The following is a 19,210-nucleotide window of genomic DNA, read 5'->3' on the forward strand; positions in this document are numbered from 1 at the left end:
ATCATTCTTTCGTCTTTTGGTTAAGGCTGTGTTGACATAATGAAGACAATAGTGAATTTCCTCATTGAAATCTGCCTTGGCTAATAGATGGGAATTTGAACGTGTTTTCTCATGTCAAAGGACATTGATGTATAAAGAGATCAGTATGTTATACAACTTAAGACATTGGAGCAGAATTAGGCTATTCAGCCCATCGATTCTGTTTATAAGACTGTTGTCACATGGACGTGTGTGTAAGGCTCATCTTCTCATGTACTTCCGAGAATATATTATTTTTTGATTTATCTATATACACAGTATAATAATAGGGCTTTCCACTGTATGACTCCACACTGCCCAATTACACTCATACGACCAATTAACTTACTTATATGTCTTTGTAATATGGGAGGAAACCAGACCACCCTAAGGAGACCTATGTGGTAATGGGCAGAACATACAAACTCCTTACAGAGAGTCGTGGAATTGAACCCGGGTCACTGGCACTGTGATAGCGTAATGATAACTGCTACTCTACTGTGTTGTCCCAACATGAGTTGATGATCGCTTGGACTTTTAAGCCCGAAGACATTCCGAAATACTACCTGATTCTGGAGGGCCCCATGGGATGGATTATTTCACATTAGTCCTGTAGATTAACTCAGCCCCAACAGGAAGCCAGTTCAAGTTGAGCTGTGGCACTGTGGCCAAAATTATGGCCGAGAGTGGACTTCCTTCTCTTCTATCACTCATCCCCTATCTCCATAGCAGGACAAAGGTTACTATCCTAATGTGACATAGAATAGCTGAAGTTTATCAGTGTTTGAAAGGTAACTAGGGTGTTCTCAGTTTCTCTGCAGGCAGGACAGGATTAAAGAATATTGCATCTTCCAACTATTGTATACAAATTATTGCCAGCATCATACATAAAATGCTGGAGGAACTCAGCAGGTCAAACAGCATTCGTAAACAGTTGACATTTCAGGTGGAGTCCCTTCATTAGGACTACCAACACGCCTATTCACCTTTATCTTTGAATAATAAATTCCTAAAATGAGACATGGGAAACTGATAGAGGGTATATCTTTTTCAACTTTGAAATGCAAGTTCAATTCTTAATGTAACTATTAGCAATTTGTAACTTCTAATACTTCCACTAGAAGTCTAAGAATGACAGACCATAAGGAATAGGAGCAGAAGTAGGCCATTTGGCCCATCAAGTCTGCTCCGCCATTTAATCATGGGTAATTCTTCCAATCATCCCCACTCCCCTCCTTTCACCCCATACTCTTTGGTTCCCTGGCTAGTCAAGAATCTATCTATCTCTGCCTTAAATACACCCAATGACTTGGCCTCCACAGTCGCTCGTGGCAACAAATTCCACAGATTTACCACTCTCTGACTGAAGTAATTTTTCTACATTTCAGTTCTAAAAGGATGTCCTTCAATCCTGAATTCATGTCCTCTTGTCCTAGAATTCCCTACAATGGGAAGTAACTTTGCCATACCTAATCTGTTCAGGCCTTTTAACATTCAGAATGTTTCTATGAGATTGAAAAAAAGGAACATAGAAAATCTACACCAAGCTGCAGGCCCTTTGGCCCACAAAGCTGTGCCGAACATGTACTTACCTTAGAAATTACCTCGGGTTACCCATAGCCCTCTATTTTTCTAAGCTCCATGTACCTATCCAGGAGTCTCTTAAAACATCCTATCATATTTGCCTCCACCACCTTCACTGGCAGCCCATTCTATGCACTCACCCCTTTCTGCGTAAAAAACTTACCTCTGACATCTCCTCTGTACCTGTTTCCAAGCACCTTAAAACTGTGCCCTTCCAGGCTAGCCACTTCAGACCTGGGAAAAAGCCTCTGACTATCCACATGATCAATGCCTCTCATCATCTTTAACACCTCTATCAGGTCACCTCTCATCCTCAGGTAAACTGAAAACAAGCTCTGAGGAATTAACTAAGCTTATCATTACTTTAAATGGAATACTATCTTTATTTTAAATCTCTCTAGCCTTTAGCCCTAACATTGTATTTAAGATCATAAGACATAGGAGCAGAATCAGGCCATTTGGGCCATCCAGTCTAGTCCACCATTCCATCATGGCTGATTTATTTTCCCCTTCAACCCCATTCTCCTGCATTCTCCCAATAACTTTTGTCACCCTTACTAATCAAGAACCTAAAGAACCTCTGCTTTAAATATACCAATTGACTTTACCTCCACAGCCACCTGTGGCAATGAAGTCCACAGAATCACCTGCAACTAAATTGACCAGCGAAGCAATTTGTTCAAGCTTCTATACTTAGTTGGAGCTTGAGATGTGACATTTACTGAGCCACTTTGTTAGCACAATATGAGGGGTGATTGATAAGTTTCTGGCCTAAGGTAGAAGAAGATGAGTCATAGAACTCTCATTACGTGCTCATGCAGTTCAACTCTGAGTGATTATGCAGAAAGTTTGAAGTTAATAAATCATCTCCTTCTACCTTAGGTCACGAACTTAACAATAACCCCTGATGAGTTATTAACCTCAAACTTTCTGCATAATCACTCAAAGAGCTGAACTGCATTTGCGTGTAACGAGAGCTGTATAACTCATCTCCTTCTAACTTAGGCCACAAACTTATCAATCACCCTTGCTGCAGACACTTTCTGGAGGTCGAAGATCTGTATGCTCCATGACCGCTGGACTAAGTGTGTAAATGTAGGAGGGGACCATGTTGAAAAATAAATGTGCTAGGTTTTCTAAAATTGACTCCTTCTACCTTAGGCCACAAACTTATCAATCATCTGTCATATTACTATTTTGTGGATTTATGTGGTACTTGAATGATTGCTATGCTCCTGTGCTAAGCAGATGAGAAGCTATGTTGTTAAAGCTTTCTGTGGTAAGTTTTGAAAGTGAATTCAATATACTGTATCTGCTCATTTGTAATCTGACTTCTGAAAATTGACCGCAAGAGCTGATGGATCATTAGAAACATTCAGATTGCTCTGGCATGTAGTGAATACACTGCTGAATACCTCAGAGAAATAAAGTGCATTCTCCTCTTTGTGATTTATTCTTCCTAGATTGAATACCTTTGGCAGTTGGCGTTTTGGGCCAATAGGATACCAGCTGTGAATTTGCAAGAATTCCACTGAGATTTTCTTTTAAACATAGAATTTACAGGCTAAAGAACACCACAATTTCCCCCCTTGAGTTACTTAGATCTGCACCACATTAAGTAACGTTGTCTTCATGGATTCTGTGTTAATCTGTAACATGTTAGAATTTAATGTCTAACTGGCTCAACACAAATATAATAGCCCATAAAAAGCAAGCTTCCCCCAAGAGGACCACAACCTATCACTGGCAGGAGTCAGGGCTTGATGCTTTGGCTTTTGGTAGGGTCACCCATGTCAAACAGGTCAAGGGGTAGAGCCCAGACTTAGAGTGGTCCACCAATCCTGCAGGTTGAGGGTTTCAGCACAGGACTAACAAAATTATTACAGAAAGAGCAATGAAAAATCCTCAACATCTGAACGGGATGGTATTCCTGAATCTCCACCCAGGACTTGTATGACTGACAGTAGTGAAAACCGAGAGGAAGCTACTGATATGATGAAGGAAGCCCTGGACACTGCCAGAGATGGAGGACCCTTACTGCTGCCGTATATGCCAGTGGTGTAATGGGAGAAAGACAGAAAACGATCTGCATCCAAAGGGACTGGATCCCAAGCCACTTTCTGAATGTCAATAAATCAGTTTGTGGTGGTTTTATGTCACACATATCCAAGTCTAGCCATTCTATCAATTAGCCCAGTGTTATTTTCACTACATGCCTTCAAGGTTCAAAGTTCAAAGCAACTATAACAGAATCAATGAAAGACCACCCAGCTACAGTGTTCAACCAGAGTGCAGAAGACAACAAATTGTGCAAATGCAAAAAGAAGCAACAATAATATAAATAAATAAGCAATGAATATTGAGAACATAAGATGAAGAGTAATTGGAAGTGAGTCCATTAGCTGTGGGAACATTTCAATGATGGGGCAAGTGAAGTTGAGTGAAATTATTCCCTTTGGTTTAAGAGCCTGATGGTTGAGGGGTGGTAACTGCTCCTGAACCTGATGGTATGAGTCATGCAGCTGTTGTTGGAGGCAGCAGTGAGAAGAAAGTATGTCCTGGGTAGTGGGGGTCATTAATAATGGATGCTAGTTTCCTGCTGCAACATTTCACATAGATGTGTTCAATGGTTGGATAGGCTGGGCCATATCCAATACTTTTTGTAGGATATTCCATTTAAGGGGATTGGTGCTTCCATTCCAGGCTGTGATGCAGCCAGTCAATATACTCTCCATTACGTATCTATAGAAGTTTGTCAAAGCTTTAGATGTCATGCCAAATCTATGTAAACTTCTAAGGAAGCTGAGGCACTGCTGTGCTTTCTTTGTAATTGCCCATACATACTGGGCCCAGGACAGATCCTCTAAAATAATAACACCTAGGAATTTAAGGTTGCTGACCCTTTCCACCTCTGATCCTTCAATGAGGACTGCCCCTTGGACCTCTGGTTTCCTTCTCCTGAAGTCCATAATCAGTTCCTTGGTCTTGCTGACATTGAGTAAGAGGTTGTTTTGATGACACCATTCAGCCAGATTTTCAATCTCCCTCCTATATGTTGATCCATCGCCATCTTTGATTTGGCCTCGGCAGTGGTGTCAGCAGCAAACTTGAATACAGCATTGGAGCTGTACTAAGCCATATAGGCATAAGTGTAAAGTGAGTAGGGCAGGGGACTATGCACACAGCCTTGTGGTTCATTTGTTGTCTTGGAAATCATGGAGGAGATGTCGTTGCCAATCTGAATTGAATGGGATCTGCAAGTAAGGAAATCCAGGATTCAATTGCACAAGGCGGTGTTGAGACCAAGGTCTTGGAGTTTATTGATTAGTTTTGAGGAGACGATGGCATTGAATGCTCAACTGTCGTCAAGAAGGAGCATCCTGATGAATGCACCGCAGCTATCCAGACATTCCAGGGTTGACTGAAGAGCCAATGAGAAGGCAAACTGGATAAGATTTAAGTCACTATTTCAGGCAGGGTTTGACATGTTTCATCATCAACCTCTCAAAGCATTCCATCACTGTGGATGTAAGTGCTACAGGGCGATAGTCATTGAGGCAGGATACCACACTCTTCTTGGGCACCAGTATAATTGAAGTCTGCTTGAGCAGGTGGGTACCACACACTGCTGAAGTGATAGATGTCCGTGAACATACCAACCAGTTGATCAGCACAGCTCTTTAGTACAGGGCCAGGTACAGCATTTGAGCCCAATGCTTTACGTGGGTTCACCCTCTTGAAGGCAGTTTGCACATTGACTAAAATCATAGGATCATAGGGTGTGGGAGCTTGTGATGGTTCCTCCATGTTTTGATGTCAAAGTGAGCATAAAAGGCATTGAGTTCATCTGGAAGGAAGCCCTGCGGTCTTCCATGTCACTTGATTTAACTTTATGAGAGGTGAGAGTATTCAAGCCCTGTCACAACAGTTGAGCATCCTTTGTTGATTCAAGTTTGGTCCAGAATTTCCTCTTCGTCCATGAGTTGGCATTCTGGAGATCGTGCCTGGACCTCTTGTAACTTTCTTGCTCACCAGACATGAATACCTCTAATCTGGCTCTCAGATCTCATAGTTCATTCAGGGCTTCTGATTGGGGAAGATGTAGATTGATTTAATGGGTTCACACTCATCTACAGCTATTTCAATAAAGTTCATTACAACCATGGTCTCTTCAATCAGATCCCTAGATGAGTGCTTGAACACGGCCTGGTCCACTAACTCGAAGCAATCCCGTAGCCCCTCCTCTGCCTCCCATGACCACCTTTTTGTTATACTAATCTCTGGAGCTTTGCTCTTTAGCCTCTGCTTGTATACAGATCTCCAAAAATGCAATCCAGGCATACTCTTTCAGAAAAATTTATTAGGCTCTGTACTCACCAAAACCCAGGTTTTTCTTTCCAGCTCCTCTGTGCATCTAATATGCAAACACAGGGACGTTCTTGGATGAGCATGGTGGCCCACAAAATGCACGTCACATTCATTGGATTTGGTACTGGGACTTGGTTTATTGACTTTTCCACTTTTAAGTTAAATACTTTTCAACCATATGACAGCTTTTCCCTAGGCTGCCTGGTGCAATTCCCCAGCGCCATCTTAGCAATCGATCAGGCAAATCCTATCTGATGCTCCAATCAATTGATCCCATTCACCTTCCTGGACTGATGCACTACCCTCCCTCTAATTCTTGGGTCTCTCTCCCATAGAAAACTTACAGACTCTTCGGCCCATGATGTTGTGCCAACCTTTTAACCAAATCCGAGATCAATCTAACCCTTCTCTCCCACATAACCCTCCATTTTTCTTTTATCTATTTGCCTATCTAAGTCTCTTAAATGTCCCTAGTGTATCTGCCTCTCTCCACCACTAGCAGTGTGTTCCACGGACCTACTGCTCTCTATCTATAAAGTCTACCTCTGACTTCCCCTTCATAATTTACATGAAGTTATGTCCTTTATTAGTCATTTTTGCCACATACCATATGCCTTTCTAACCACCCTATCAAATTGCAGTGCATTTCCTTCACTCCCATACACTTAATTCCTGTGTTTAATTTTTAGTCCCAGATCTCTCTAAACTTTCCTTATGATGCATGCATCTACATCTAAGAATCAAGCCTGCTGTTTTTCTTTGAGCAGCTTCCAATATTAAGTATCTTCAGAGAAAATCAGTGATCATTGGTACTTGCAGTAGAATGGTATTTTGATCAATGCTTTCTTCCAACTAACATGGCATGTTTTGCCTAGGGAATTCAACTTACTATTGAGTTAAGTTCCTGGTGTCCCCCTAACCCCCCTTGGAAGGCAAGGTGGAGATACATCTCTACCAAAGGAGGTGTAAAATGCTCCTTCCACACGCTAGCCTGCCGGTCATCCTTGGGCAAGGTGTAGCATCTGCTTAGCCCCCAGTCAGGGTCATATGAAGCCATGGGAGTAGATGGTGAATGGTTGTATTAGCTGCTGCTGCTGCATATCACTATTCTTAGTTGTGATAGACAACTGACGCCAGGCAGACAATCTCCAGAGAATATTGATAATGGCTGGGGTCATCCGTCTTGTACATACACTGGCCAGAAGAAGGCAATGGTAAATCACTTCTGTAGAAAAAAATCTGCCAAGAACAATCATGGGCAAAAAAAACCACGATTGCCCACCTCATATGACATGGCACATCATGATGATTACAGTGTGATAGCTGCAAATAATGGTGGTAATTCTCTGCAGATCTGGCTAATTCGGATTCTCTTCTGAGTAGAAGCAGCATTCCAGGGGTGGGAGTTGGGAGGACAGAATATCTGAAGAAGGAATTGAAATATTTCAGCTGTGTGAGAAGATCTTTTAAAAAATAAAGACATGACCAAATTTGTTTATAAACTCTAGAATATGGATCCCTGTATATTCTTTCTTTAGTGTTTTAATAAACAGTCACAGATATGGTTGATATTTGTATTAAAATGTAATAACATTTATTTAAATGAAATGTGAATCTGGAGTTGACCTGAGAATAAGTAAAGCTAGAGGTATGTTAGATCTGCAGACAACACTGCTGGTTACTGCCTTCCAGACATCTTACAACAAGGCTAGATTCAGATTAAAGATGTCCTTCAATTAGCTGTTTGTTAAAACCTTAAGTGATTACAACTTACAGCATTAATGTGATGAAATCTGGATTACAAATGCATCAATCTATATTTTATCCCCAGGAGAAAAATGGTGCGCCCTCCAACTGCAAATCATTATCTTAATATGTTTCCCATCTTAAGTATTCCAACAAATAAGCAAAGCAGTAGCGCCATGGCTTTTTTTTTATTGATTCAATACATAGTGCAGACTTCATTTATCCACCAGATGTCTATATTTAACTTACAATTACAAGCGGGACAGACTGAACAGTGCAAAACTCTGAAGATCAGCTTTATGGACCCTGATTGTCAATAACACTATCTCCGGCATAATAAATTAAGTAGCAAAAAAAAGAGGCAAATTACAACATCTAGAAGATCCTGTACAACACTTTGCACAAAATGTAAACAGTCATTCTCATTTACTTAATAAATAAAGAATCAAATAATAATTTAAGTTTATCTAAATTCTTCAGAATATGTATGATTTATGAGGGATTTCATACAAATTACTTATAAAAGATTTATTTCCATGACAGCAGCTCAATAATACAGCTTTTGCTCTTTGTAAAATCTGCTTTAATTAAAATGACTCTTCCTGTGCCATAAATATTCTATGATCCTGAGATCAGAGTTGAAAAGTGATGTGCTTACACTGGTCACAACTGACCATTTTTTTGCAGTCTTCTAGGAAATGGGAAATGGATTATTCATTGCCCAATTTAACCAAACAACATGAGGTTCATTAGAATTGCAGCTAGTGTGAAATGCCTTTTTAATAATCCTGAAAGACAACATACTACGAATTGATTGTCATGAATTTAGAGGAGGATTTTTTATTCAATCAATTTTATGCTCTGCACATAAAATGGAGATGTTGTTTGCATTTGTGTTTTTAAATTTTATTCCTGTGTTTTGCAGAACTGTAATATTTAAACAAGATTTTTAAATGCCAAAGCTATCATTTCAGCATTGACACTGGGTCCCAGATGATTTTGGTAAGCTAATTTAGTTCCAGCCCTCTTTTGTTAATTTAGTTAGAAATAGATACTGATGAATAAAGATACAATATCTTGTTTCTTTCACCCACAGAATGTACTTTCCAAAACTGTTTAAAACCATTTATTAGTGCAATGCTAACTCTATATCCCTACCATTAATGAAAATAAATCAATAAATAAATGTGATTTCACAACACTAAGTCAGATGTATGGGCTTCTTGGTGTTGTCACAAGAATCCATATATGGTCACAGTTTCACATAACTGGTCAATGACAGTGCTCAGCATTATGCTTTGCTTTTCAACAAGCATGCACACAATGGTATTACTGTGCACCAACACCAACCTATCAAACACTATTTAGAAACTTACCTTAATTAAGTCATTCTCAAGCATAAATATAATATAAATCAGGCAATATTATATAGATAACACCATACATCCACTTGCAGAGAGAGAAAAAACAATCCACCAGAGAGCATAATAATAGTTTTTCCTTCAGTGAGAATATTAGTCTAAAATGTTGCTACCTACAGTTTTCTGTGGTGGTGAATGCCTTAGCAAATTAGTAAGTAAAAGATCTGTTGGCACATTTCCCCCATAAGCAATATGTACACAGAAACAAGTTATATAGTCAAAATATTCATATATTTTATACTAAAGTCAGAATGATACATACCTCACAAATGGTTGGTGAACAACAATTTACTTCTATCTCTCACAATATGTACATTTTAGTCTTGAAACTTCAACAAAAGTTAATAACAACTTAAGTTTTCCACGACCCCTACCCCCCTTTCACAGTTATGACTTTTTTTTTAAATCCCGGGAAGGAATGAGAGTCCCAGATCCATTCTCCAGAGCTGACCAACCCACCACTCCCTCACCATCATCACACACACACTGCACACTGGAAGTGAGCACTTACAGTACAACTCTCTGAATGAAACTTTTCAGAGCCCTCAGATCAGCCAGTTCTAACATCACAAGGTTCACAAGATGCACGGTAAGTCCTGTAAAGTCTTTAGTGTATTTTTTACCAATAGAATGTGGGACTCTTCGTAAAGTTGTTGCAGAACTGTTGAGGTTGTTAGCAGTGTGCTGGGTGGAGTGTGGATCAATGCCAGAGGAGAGAATCGCACTGGGCTCCTAGCAATGCAACTCAATGCTATCCTTGAACAGCCTCTTCTCAATGCAATGTCTGACTTTTCCATGTTGTACCTTCTCCTTCAATGGTGGTATTAATGGTCAAAATAATGTTAACAAACATACGGACTTCTTCGAGGGGCCTAACTCATGTAAACGATTTCCACCACCCACCTCTTGAGTTTGACAACTCATCCCTTTAGCCCTGTTAGTGTTCAAGATTTTTCAAATTTCTTAAAGGTTCATCAAATTCGAGCTAAAGACAGGAGCTCAGCCGTTTATTGACCAGTTAGGGATGTGTCACCGCATTCCCCCAGGCAGAAAACTAGCCCACATCAGAAGAAAGGAAGCAACAAGGACAATTTCAATTCTTTCTCACCCAGGACGGCATCGCGCTTGAGGCTGGAGGCTTTGTTGACGACCTTCAGTTTCAAAGCCGCCCTCTTAAACTCATCAAGCGGGAGTCCGTCGAAAAAGAAGTCTTCATTGAAAATCGGGTTTCTGCTATTCTTGATGATGGTGCTCCGCTGCTTCTGGACCTTTCCGGGAGTCAGGTACAAAATGACGCAACAGTTGATGCTCTTGTTGTCCAAAGTCTTGTCGTAGAGGTCCTCCGCAGTGATTATCCGGATGCGAAGCCGGGCGTTCGTGCAGTCATACTCCGCAGCCAGCCTGATGGCACCCCCCCTGTTGAGGCGGATAGTGTGCTCTTTATGGACTCGGTCTTGATATTGGAGCAAGCTGAGCGGGAGAACCCCCTGTGCGGCTGGAGGACCACCAGCTGGAGGCGTGGGACACCTGAGCCTTTTGGAGATATTTGGGCTGGCATCGGTGGAGCTGCACTCGTCCGTGGACAAGGAACTGTTGCGGGTGAACGACTGAAGGGGCTTGCAGTGCTTGGCCAGGTTCTCGTGGCTGAACATCTTGAGCAGCGACGCCCCTGAGACCGAGCGGGAGAGAAGGGGCGAGTTAAAGGGGGAGGACTCGGCAGAAGAGGCAGTGTCGCTCTCTCCGCCACTGAAGTATCTGTAGGTGCTCGCCAGGGACAGGCTAAACTCTGGTGGGTTGAGATGCTGGCTGTCCCCATTGCCTCTGTGGCCAGACGGGCGCTTTCTTGGGGAGCTGGGCGAGGTCACGGGGCTCCCGTGATCAGAATGGAACAATGATTCCTTCCTCCTGGTGTGGGGACTCTCCACCAAAGTGGAAAAGCCATAGGAAGTCTGTGTCATCGGGATGTAAGGGAGCGACATGGCGCTCTGCGATTGAGGGTCATAATTGGTGTTGCAGCCAGGCTCTGCCAAGTCATCAGAATTGGCTTCATCCGCACTCTCGATCTGAATGATGTGCCGGTTGGCCACCTTCAATAGGTTGCTGCCGGCCTCCGAAGAGGTCTTACTCTTCACCCTGGGGCTGCCTTGGGGTCTCCTAGTGACGAAGATCTGCTCGGAGGTGGAAGGTCTCAAGTTTGACGACTTCTGCCGGTTTTCGGCGTTCTCGGCGGGCGCTCCCTCGGACGAGTTGTTCGGAAATTTGGGAGGGATAAAGAAATCAGGGATTTTATCTGGGGTCAACACATTGCTGAACATGGGAGCCTTAGGCTGCTTGTCCCTGCCGCCGGCGTCTCCGGAGCGATTCAAATTGTTCTCCACAGAGCCTCTAATTTTTTCGAAGAGCCACATCCTATCCTTCTGCAACACACCGGACCAGCGATCTGGGAGGGAAGCAGAGAGATGGTGAAAGCCTGTCAAATTACAGTCAAGAGAAAATCAACGCAATCTGATTTTGCGAACATGTCGACCCGATGTTACTTTAATCTAAATTTTTAATTGTTTCGTTTCAGCTCGTGGTTTCATTTCAAGAAAAAAAAGCAGCCAGTTCTATCTGTTCGCCGTCTCGAATCCAAATTAACTTTTAAAGACAGCACGTAACATAAACAACGCGACAAAGTTCACAGTCCCACGTGTAAATAACCTCCTACCGGCGGCGTTCTGGGCAAAATCTGCCGAGAGTGAACTCTTCGCTTCATAAGCAGACGGGAAAAGATTCCCCCCACTGCACTTCCACCGTTTGCTTCGTATAGTTTCTGAACATTCCTCCCCTCTCCACCTACTTGGGCAACTAGAACAACTTTTGAAAACAATTGGTAAATCTTCTATCGTGTTAACGATGCTCTAGTGAAAGGTTTAGAAAATAGAAAAGCAGGTTTTGTTTTAAGACAGAAAAGCATCACTTACATTTTGTGTGTTTTGCTGTTCTTGAGGTCGCTCTGCTCCAGCGCTGTTGACTTCCCTCCCAAAATCTGAACAGCTATGGCCCCGACTCGTCTCTCCCTCTCTGCATCGTTTTAATTCGCCAGATCTGTCACTCGGAAATAATCGGCCACATCAGCCAATAAGTGAGAGGTGCCGCTTTGTGGAACAGGTTAACCTGATCATGTAGGTAACCAGTAACTGCACACAGCGTCAGTTGCCTAGCGCCGTGTTATTGTCCTCTCTCAAACCCTCCAGCAAAAAAAATTCTGCTAACTGCTGCCCTCGCGTTGTGAAACGGATGGGCAGATGTCTGATTTATTAACAGGTATTCCCCCAGATTTCCAATTCAGCACTGAAATAATAGAACAAGGCGAATTTGAGGCGAGAGGTATCCATGCCCTTAAGAGGACGCACGAGTAAAATGCACCGGCATGAATGAAAGGGATGGGGGAGACGAACGGGGAAGACAGTCAGTCTGCAGACTTCTGCAGATTAGTGACAATCCACTGTAACTGCTAGAAAAGACAAGTAACCATGTGGACACAAGAGATGGTCCGTGTAGCCTCTGCTGTGTTTTAAACTGCAGATGAACCATTTCCCCACTTACCTCACCCTATCCAAGTGGGGTTTTTTTTCGCGATTATTTTATAACAATGATATAGTCTGCCACTTAACTCCCCGGTCTACCAGCCTCGTGAGAGTCCTGAGCTGATCTGCGTGGAGTTTTCACATTCCCCCTTCCACCCATGCTCACACTTTTCCCATGAGGCTCCATTTACTCGGACACCCCCCACCCTCCACAAAGACTTGGCGGGTTGGTATGTTAATTAACACTTATAAATCGCCCCCCCCCAGAGTGTAGGTGAGTGACAGGATCTAGTGGGGAGGGGGCGTTGCCGGTGACGACGCGGACAGAATAAGAAATAGGATTAATTTGACGTTAGTGTGGATAGGTGGATGATACTTGGCTGCAGACTCAATGAGCCTAAGGCCCTGTTCCCATGTTCTACAACATGGTGACTGAGGTCTTGCACAGAGTTTTAAAAATCAGAATCAGGATTAATATCACAGGCATATGGCATGAAATTTGTTGTGTGGCAACAATGCATTGGAATACATAATAAAACTGGATTACAGTAAGTACACATAGTAATAAAATTAAATAAATAGTGCAAATAAATTAGCCAGGTAGTGTTCATGGGTTCAATGTCCGTTCAGAAATCTGATGGCAGAGGTAAAGAAGCTGTTCCTGAATCATTGAGTATGTGCCTTCAGACTCCAGTACCTCCTCCCTGATGCCAGCAATGAGAAAGAGGCTGTGTCCTGGGTGACGTGAGCCGTTAATGGTGGATGCCACCTTTTTGAGGCATTGTTTCATGAAGATGTCCTGGATGCTGGTGGGGCTACCGGCCATGATGGAGCTGACTGAGTTTACAACTTTCTGCAGCTCATTTCAGTCCCGTGCAGTAGATCCCCCCCACCCCGTACCAGACAGTTAGAATTCACTCCACTGTACATCTGTAGAAATTTGTGAGTGTCTGTGGTGACATAACAAATTTCCTCAAACTCCTAATGAAATATAGCCGCCATCATTTCTTCTATGTAACTGCATCAATATTTTGGGCCCAGCATAGATCCTCAGAGATGATGACACCTAGAAACTTGAAGTTGCTCACCCTTTCCACTTCTGATCCCTTTACAAGGAGTGGTGTGCATTCCCTCATCTTACCCTTTCTAAAGTCCACGATCAGTAACTATCCTTTGCTTGCTACATTTATCTGGAAAAATTCTTTGGGCTGGAGCCATCAGTCAGGGAGATTAGGGTGTCAAGGGTTGGGTTGGATGATTGGGAAGGAAATTTGGATTAACAGCCATGGGACTGGCAAAGGTCAGTCTCAGGTTACAGATGGGTGGTTAGAAAGGGTTGGGTTATACTGAGGTTCTCCTTAGCTACTGAGGCTTGGACAAACAGTTTAGATATTCAGGGGTTGTAAGGATCAGACTTTTGATTATGGGAGTTACAGCTCTGCTAAATGATGGGTGAGATCTCAGTTACACTCTGCTTGGTGGTTGGGATTTTCAAGGGAGAGCTGTCAATTATACTTTTATAGTCGTACAACAGACAGCCAGGCTTTTTTGCCCATCAAATCCACACTGTTAACAAACAACCTTCTTTCATCTAATCCCATTTCATCGTCCTCACATTCCTATGAACTCCACCACCCAGTCTCCCAGATTCCACCACTTACCTACTCTCAATGTGGCAATTTAATGCAGCCAATTAACCTATCAAACTACACATTGTTGGGATGTGGGAAGGAAGCCGGAGCACCCAGGTAAAACTCACTCAGTCACAGAGAGAACGTGCACCCTCCACCATACAGTACCTGAAGTTAGTGTGGAACCTGGGTCTCTGGATCTGTGAGACAGTGGCTTTACTATCTGTGCCAATGTGCCACCTTGTGTACCATGAGAGAGAAGCCACCCATTTTCATTCTACTTCCCATTCTCAATCTCCTATGGTGGGTCCATGGCTTCCTCTATTGCCTTGATGAGGGTATATTCATGTTGGAGGGTCATGACCTCAATGACCATAAGATATAGAAGCAGAATTAGGCCACTTAGCCCATCGTCTGTTCCACTATTCCATCATGATTGACTTATTATCCCTCTCAACCCCATTCTCCTACATTCTCCCTGAAACCACTGATGCCCTAAATTAATCAAAATACTATCAAGCATCACTTTAAATATACTCAATGACTTGGCCCTTACAGCCATGTGTGACAATGAATTCTTTCGACTCACCACCCTCTGGCTAAATGGACATCCCTCTATTCTGAGGTTGTGCCATCTAGTCCTTGACTCACACACTATAGGAAATATCTTCTCCACATCCACCTATCTCAATAGGTTTCAATGAGATTGTCGCTCATTCTTCTAAACTCCAGCAGATACAGGCACAGAGCCATCAAACACTCCTCATAAATTAATCATTTAATTCCTGGAATCATTCTCATGAACCTCCTCTGGAATCATCTCCAATGCCAGTACACGTTTTCTTAGATAAGAGGCCCAGAACTGTTCAACTATATTCCAAATGCAGTCTTATAAAGCCTTAGCATCACATCCTTACACTTATATTCTAGTCCTGTCGTATAGAATGCTAACATTGTGTTTGCCTTCATTATCACTGACTCAGGAAATCCTGTACAAGGACTCCCATGTCCCTTTGCACCTCTGATTTTTTAATTTTCTCCCTGTTTAGAAAATAGTCTATGCCTTTATTCCTTCTACCAATGTGCATGGCCATATGCGTCCCTACACTATTATTCCAACTGCCACTTCTTGGCCCATTCTCCCAATCTGCAGACTCCCTGTTTCCTTAATGCTAACTGCCGCACCATTTATCTTCATATTATCAGCAAACTTGGCAACAAAGCCATCAATTCCATCATTCAAATTGTTGACATATAACATGAAAAATCGTGGTCCCAATACCGATTTTTGTGAAATACCACTTATCACCAGCAGTCAACCAGAATCTTCTATCCATGTTGGTATCTTTCCTGTAATACCATGGGCTCTTACCTCGTTAAGCAGCCTCATGTGCGGCACCTTGTCAAAGGCCTTCTGAAAATCCAAATAAACAACATCCACTGACTCTCATTTGTCTATCCTGCCTTTAATTTCCTCAAAGAGATCCAATATTTCCCATTAAGGAAACTGTGCTGACTTTGGCCTACTCAATCATGCACCTCCAAGTATCCAGAAACTGCATGCATAATAATGGACTCCAACATCTTTCAAAATACTGAAGTCAGGAGAAATGGCCTATAATTTCCATTTTTCTGAGCCCTTCCCTTCTTAAAGAGTGGAATGACGTTTGCAATTTTCCCATTCTCCAGAACTATTCCAGGATCCAGTGATCCTAGAAAGATCATTACTAATGCCTCCAGAATCTCTTCTGCTGCCTCTTTCTGAACACTGTGGTGTGGTCCATCTGGTCCACGTGACTTACCCTCAGAGCTTACAGCTTCCCAAGAACCTTGTTCTTCATAGTAGCAACTATTAAGTTGTTACTACTTATTTCCCATGACACTCTCAAATTTCTGGCAAAAATTCTCTCAATTTTTGACTGATGCAAAACACCAATTATGTTTTTCTGCCATTCCTTTGTTCCCAATTACTATCTCTCCAGTGTTATTTTCCACCAGTCCAATATCCACTCTCACCTCTCTTTTACTCTTTATATATCTGAGGAATACTTTTAGTATGCTCTTTTATATTATTGGCTGGCTTACTTTCATATTTCATCTTTCCTCTCATGTTTTTTTAGTTGTCTTCTGTTGGTTTTTAAAAACTTCCCAACATCCCAATTCTCTAACTTCCTACTATTTTTGCTATATTATATGCCCTCACATTTTCATTTTGTGCTGATTTTCACTTCCCTTGTCAGCCACAGTTTTCTCAACCTCATTTTAGAATTTTTGTTCTTCTTTGAGATGAATTTATCCCACACCTTCTATATTTCTCCAAGAAACTCCAGTCATTGCTGTTCTGCCATCATCCCTGATTGTGTTCCCTTCTAATCAACTTTGGCCAGCTCCTCCCTCATGCCTCTGTTATTCCCTTGACTCCACTGTAATACTGATACATCTGACATTATCTTCTCTCTCCCAAACTGCAGGGTGAATTCTATCATATTATGATCCCTCTCTCCTAAGGGTTCCTCTACCTTAAGCTCCTTAATCGAATCTGGTTCTTTACACAACACCTGATCCATAATTTTTCCCCTAGTGGGCTCAGCCACAAGCTGCTCTAAAAAGCCGTCTCATAGGTATTCTACAAAATCACACCCTTGGGATCCAACACCTCATTTTCCCAATCTACCTGCATATTGAAATCTCCCAATACTATCATAACGTTGACCTTATTATACGCCTCTTCTCTGTCCCATTTTCATTTATATTGTACATCTTGACTGCTGTTTGGGGTCCTGTTTAAAACTTACATCAGGAACTTTGTACCTTTCTAGTTTCTTAACTCTACCGACAAGGCTTCTATGTCTTTCATTCCTATATTACTTCTTACTAAGGATTTGATATCATTTTTTCCAATGTACCCACACCACCCCTCTGCCTAACAGCTTATCCTTTCCAACAAGGTATATATGCTAAGCTCCCATCTACATTCTGCCTGGGCATGAATATTGATTTCTCTGTCTTCTGGTTAAACTTTTCTTCCCTTTCTCTCTTTTTCTATTTCCCATTCTGGCTTCTATCTTACCCCTTCTCTTCTATTCACCTCCCATTACCTCCATCTGGTGCCCCATGGTCTACTCTCCTCTCCCTTCAGACTCCTTCTTCTGTACTTTACCTCCTCCACCACTCCCAACCGCCCACCTTCTTACTCATATGTGTAACATGCTGGAAGGTTTCACTGCTAAGGCTAATGTAATGATTTCCAGGTAATGTTCCACTGTTAAGGTAATGGTTTCTCTGTTGTAGCAAGGTTTGGGTTATGGGCTTTGGAGTGTGTGTTAGCCAATGAGGAAATGTTGTTCTTTCTTGTGTGTCTGGAAGCTGGGTTTTTTTGTCGGGGAGCAATGGAGAGAGACGATACGAATGGAGAGAGTCGGAAGACCACTGGACGGAGTAGACTGAGGAGCAAAAGTCCAAGGGTCGGTGACACTTGGAGGAGGTCGATGGTTGATGAATAGCCATATCAGTGAGCTCCAATAATGTGCAACAGACTTTTTCCTTAAAATGGGCCCTTTTCCTTTTTATTTGCTTTACTAACCCTTTACTCAGATTAAGAGTTATAAAGTTCAGTCATTTAATTGCATATGGTGTACTGTCTGATATTTTGCGGTGTGGATCTGTAACCGGGCAACACATCTCGCAGCATCCACACAAACGAGATTTCTCAGTTTGCTGGGCCCAGAAGTTGTTTTCCCCAGACGAACACGTGCTGGATGAGCCAGAGGGTTACTAATGGTTTTGCCTACAGCTTGTCAGATTGTACTCGTTCACCTTCCTGACATTCCTATTCAGGCTTCTTCCATTTTCCTTTCCAGTCCGGATGAAGTGAAGGACTTTGGCCGGAAATGTTGACTGTTTATTCATTTCCACAGATGTTGCCTGACCTGCAGAGTAGCTCAAGTATTTTGTATTTGGTGCTCTGGATTTCCAGCAACTGCAGAATCTCTTGTGTTTCTGAGGGAGAAATACTTTATCTAATGAGGGTGAAGTTGAGTTGGGGTTTCTAACACAAGACTCACTGACTGAAGATCATTTTAAATTATGAAGCTAGCCTCACAAGAGCTGTGATGGGATAATAACAGTAAATGCTGGAAATATTCAGCAGATCAGGCACTGTGGAGACACAGAGTTAATGATTTAAGTCAGTGACATTTTATCAGATCCAGGAAACATTAGAAATCAAACGTGTTGCATTGCTGAGAAGGGGAAAGGTTTGAGGGAATCTGTGACAGGATGAACACAAAGACAGACCAGATGAAAGAAATGTGGTGGCAGATGAGTGTGCTGAATGCTTGTCAATCACAAGGGGTCTGTGTAGGAGATACAAATGTATGTAAATAGATGAATGAGGACAGAGAGGAGAGAAAACACTGCTGAAACTGAGACAAAAACACACCTGTTGCTGGAATCAGAAATAAAAATGAATACTCAGTAGCAGGCCTTCTCCCAGCCTGCACATAAAGGCACCTGCCAGTTTCTACTGTTACGAATGTACCACAGCTCTGAGGGGCCAAAGGGTGCGGGGTAGCCCCCTCCTTTGTGAGAATCGCAAGATCACTATTGAGTCTGTTCAGGAGACCCAGGAAATGAGAGAAAGACATGCAGAATTCACAAAGAGTGGAATGTGTCCTGGCCTCTGAGAGGCGGACCCATTGATACTGGCTATTGTCTCTTGGAGACAGACTTGTGTATGCATCCTGTGCGATGCATCGAAGCCCCAGGCAATGAACCAAGGGGGAGGTTGGTGGAGAGATTGCATCATCTCAACCTGATTGACATCTGAGACCCTGTGAGTCAGGATAAAAGAGGGTCTGGGGAACAGCCCCTC

At 42.4% G+C, this 19,210-nt stretch overlaps 1 protein-coding gene across 1 annotated transcript; it reads right to left on the reverse strand.

Moving 5' to 3' along the window:
- Nucleotides 1–7,607: 7,607 nt before the first annotated feature.
- On the reverse strand, nucleotides 7,608–12,232 carry LOC132406037 (C2 calcium-dependent domain-containing protein 4C-like). The gene is made up of 2 exons (XM_059991196.1): nucleotides 12,101–12,232; nucleotides 7,608–11,577 (listed from the first exon to the last, which is right to left on the reverse strand). The coding sequence occupies exon 2, from the start codon at nucleotides 11,543–11,545 to the stop codon at nucleotides 10,202–10,204; it is 1,344 nt and encodes a 447-aa protein (XP_059847179.1). The 5' UTR covers nucleotides 11,546–11,577; nucleotides 12,101–12,232; the 3' UTR covers nucleotides 7,608–10,201.
- Between the last annotated feature and the right edge of the window lie 6,978 nt (nucleotides 12,233–19,210).

Source organism: Hypanus sabinus, chromosome 16 (assembly GCF_030144855.1).
Source record: "Hypanus sabinus isolate sHypSab1 chromosome 16, sHypSab1.hap1, whole genome shotgun sequence".
Classification (NCBI taxonomy): domain Eukaryota; kingdom Metazoa; phylum Chordata; class Chondrichthyes; order Myliobatiformes; family Dasyatidae; genus Hypanus; species Hypanus sabinus.

What these genes read in the sequence shown, in the direction of transcription:
- LOC132406037 (XM_059991196.1), bottom strand. Translation starts at nt 11,545, where the DNA reads ATGTGGCTCTTCGAAAAAATTAGAGGCTCTGTGGAGAACAATTTGAAT.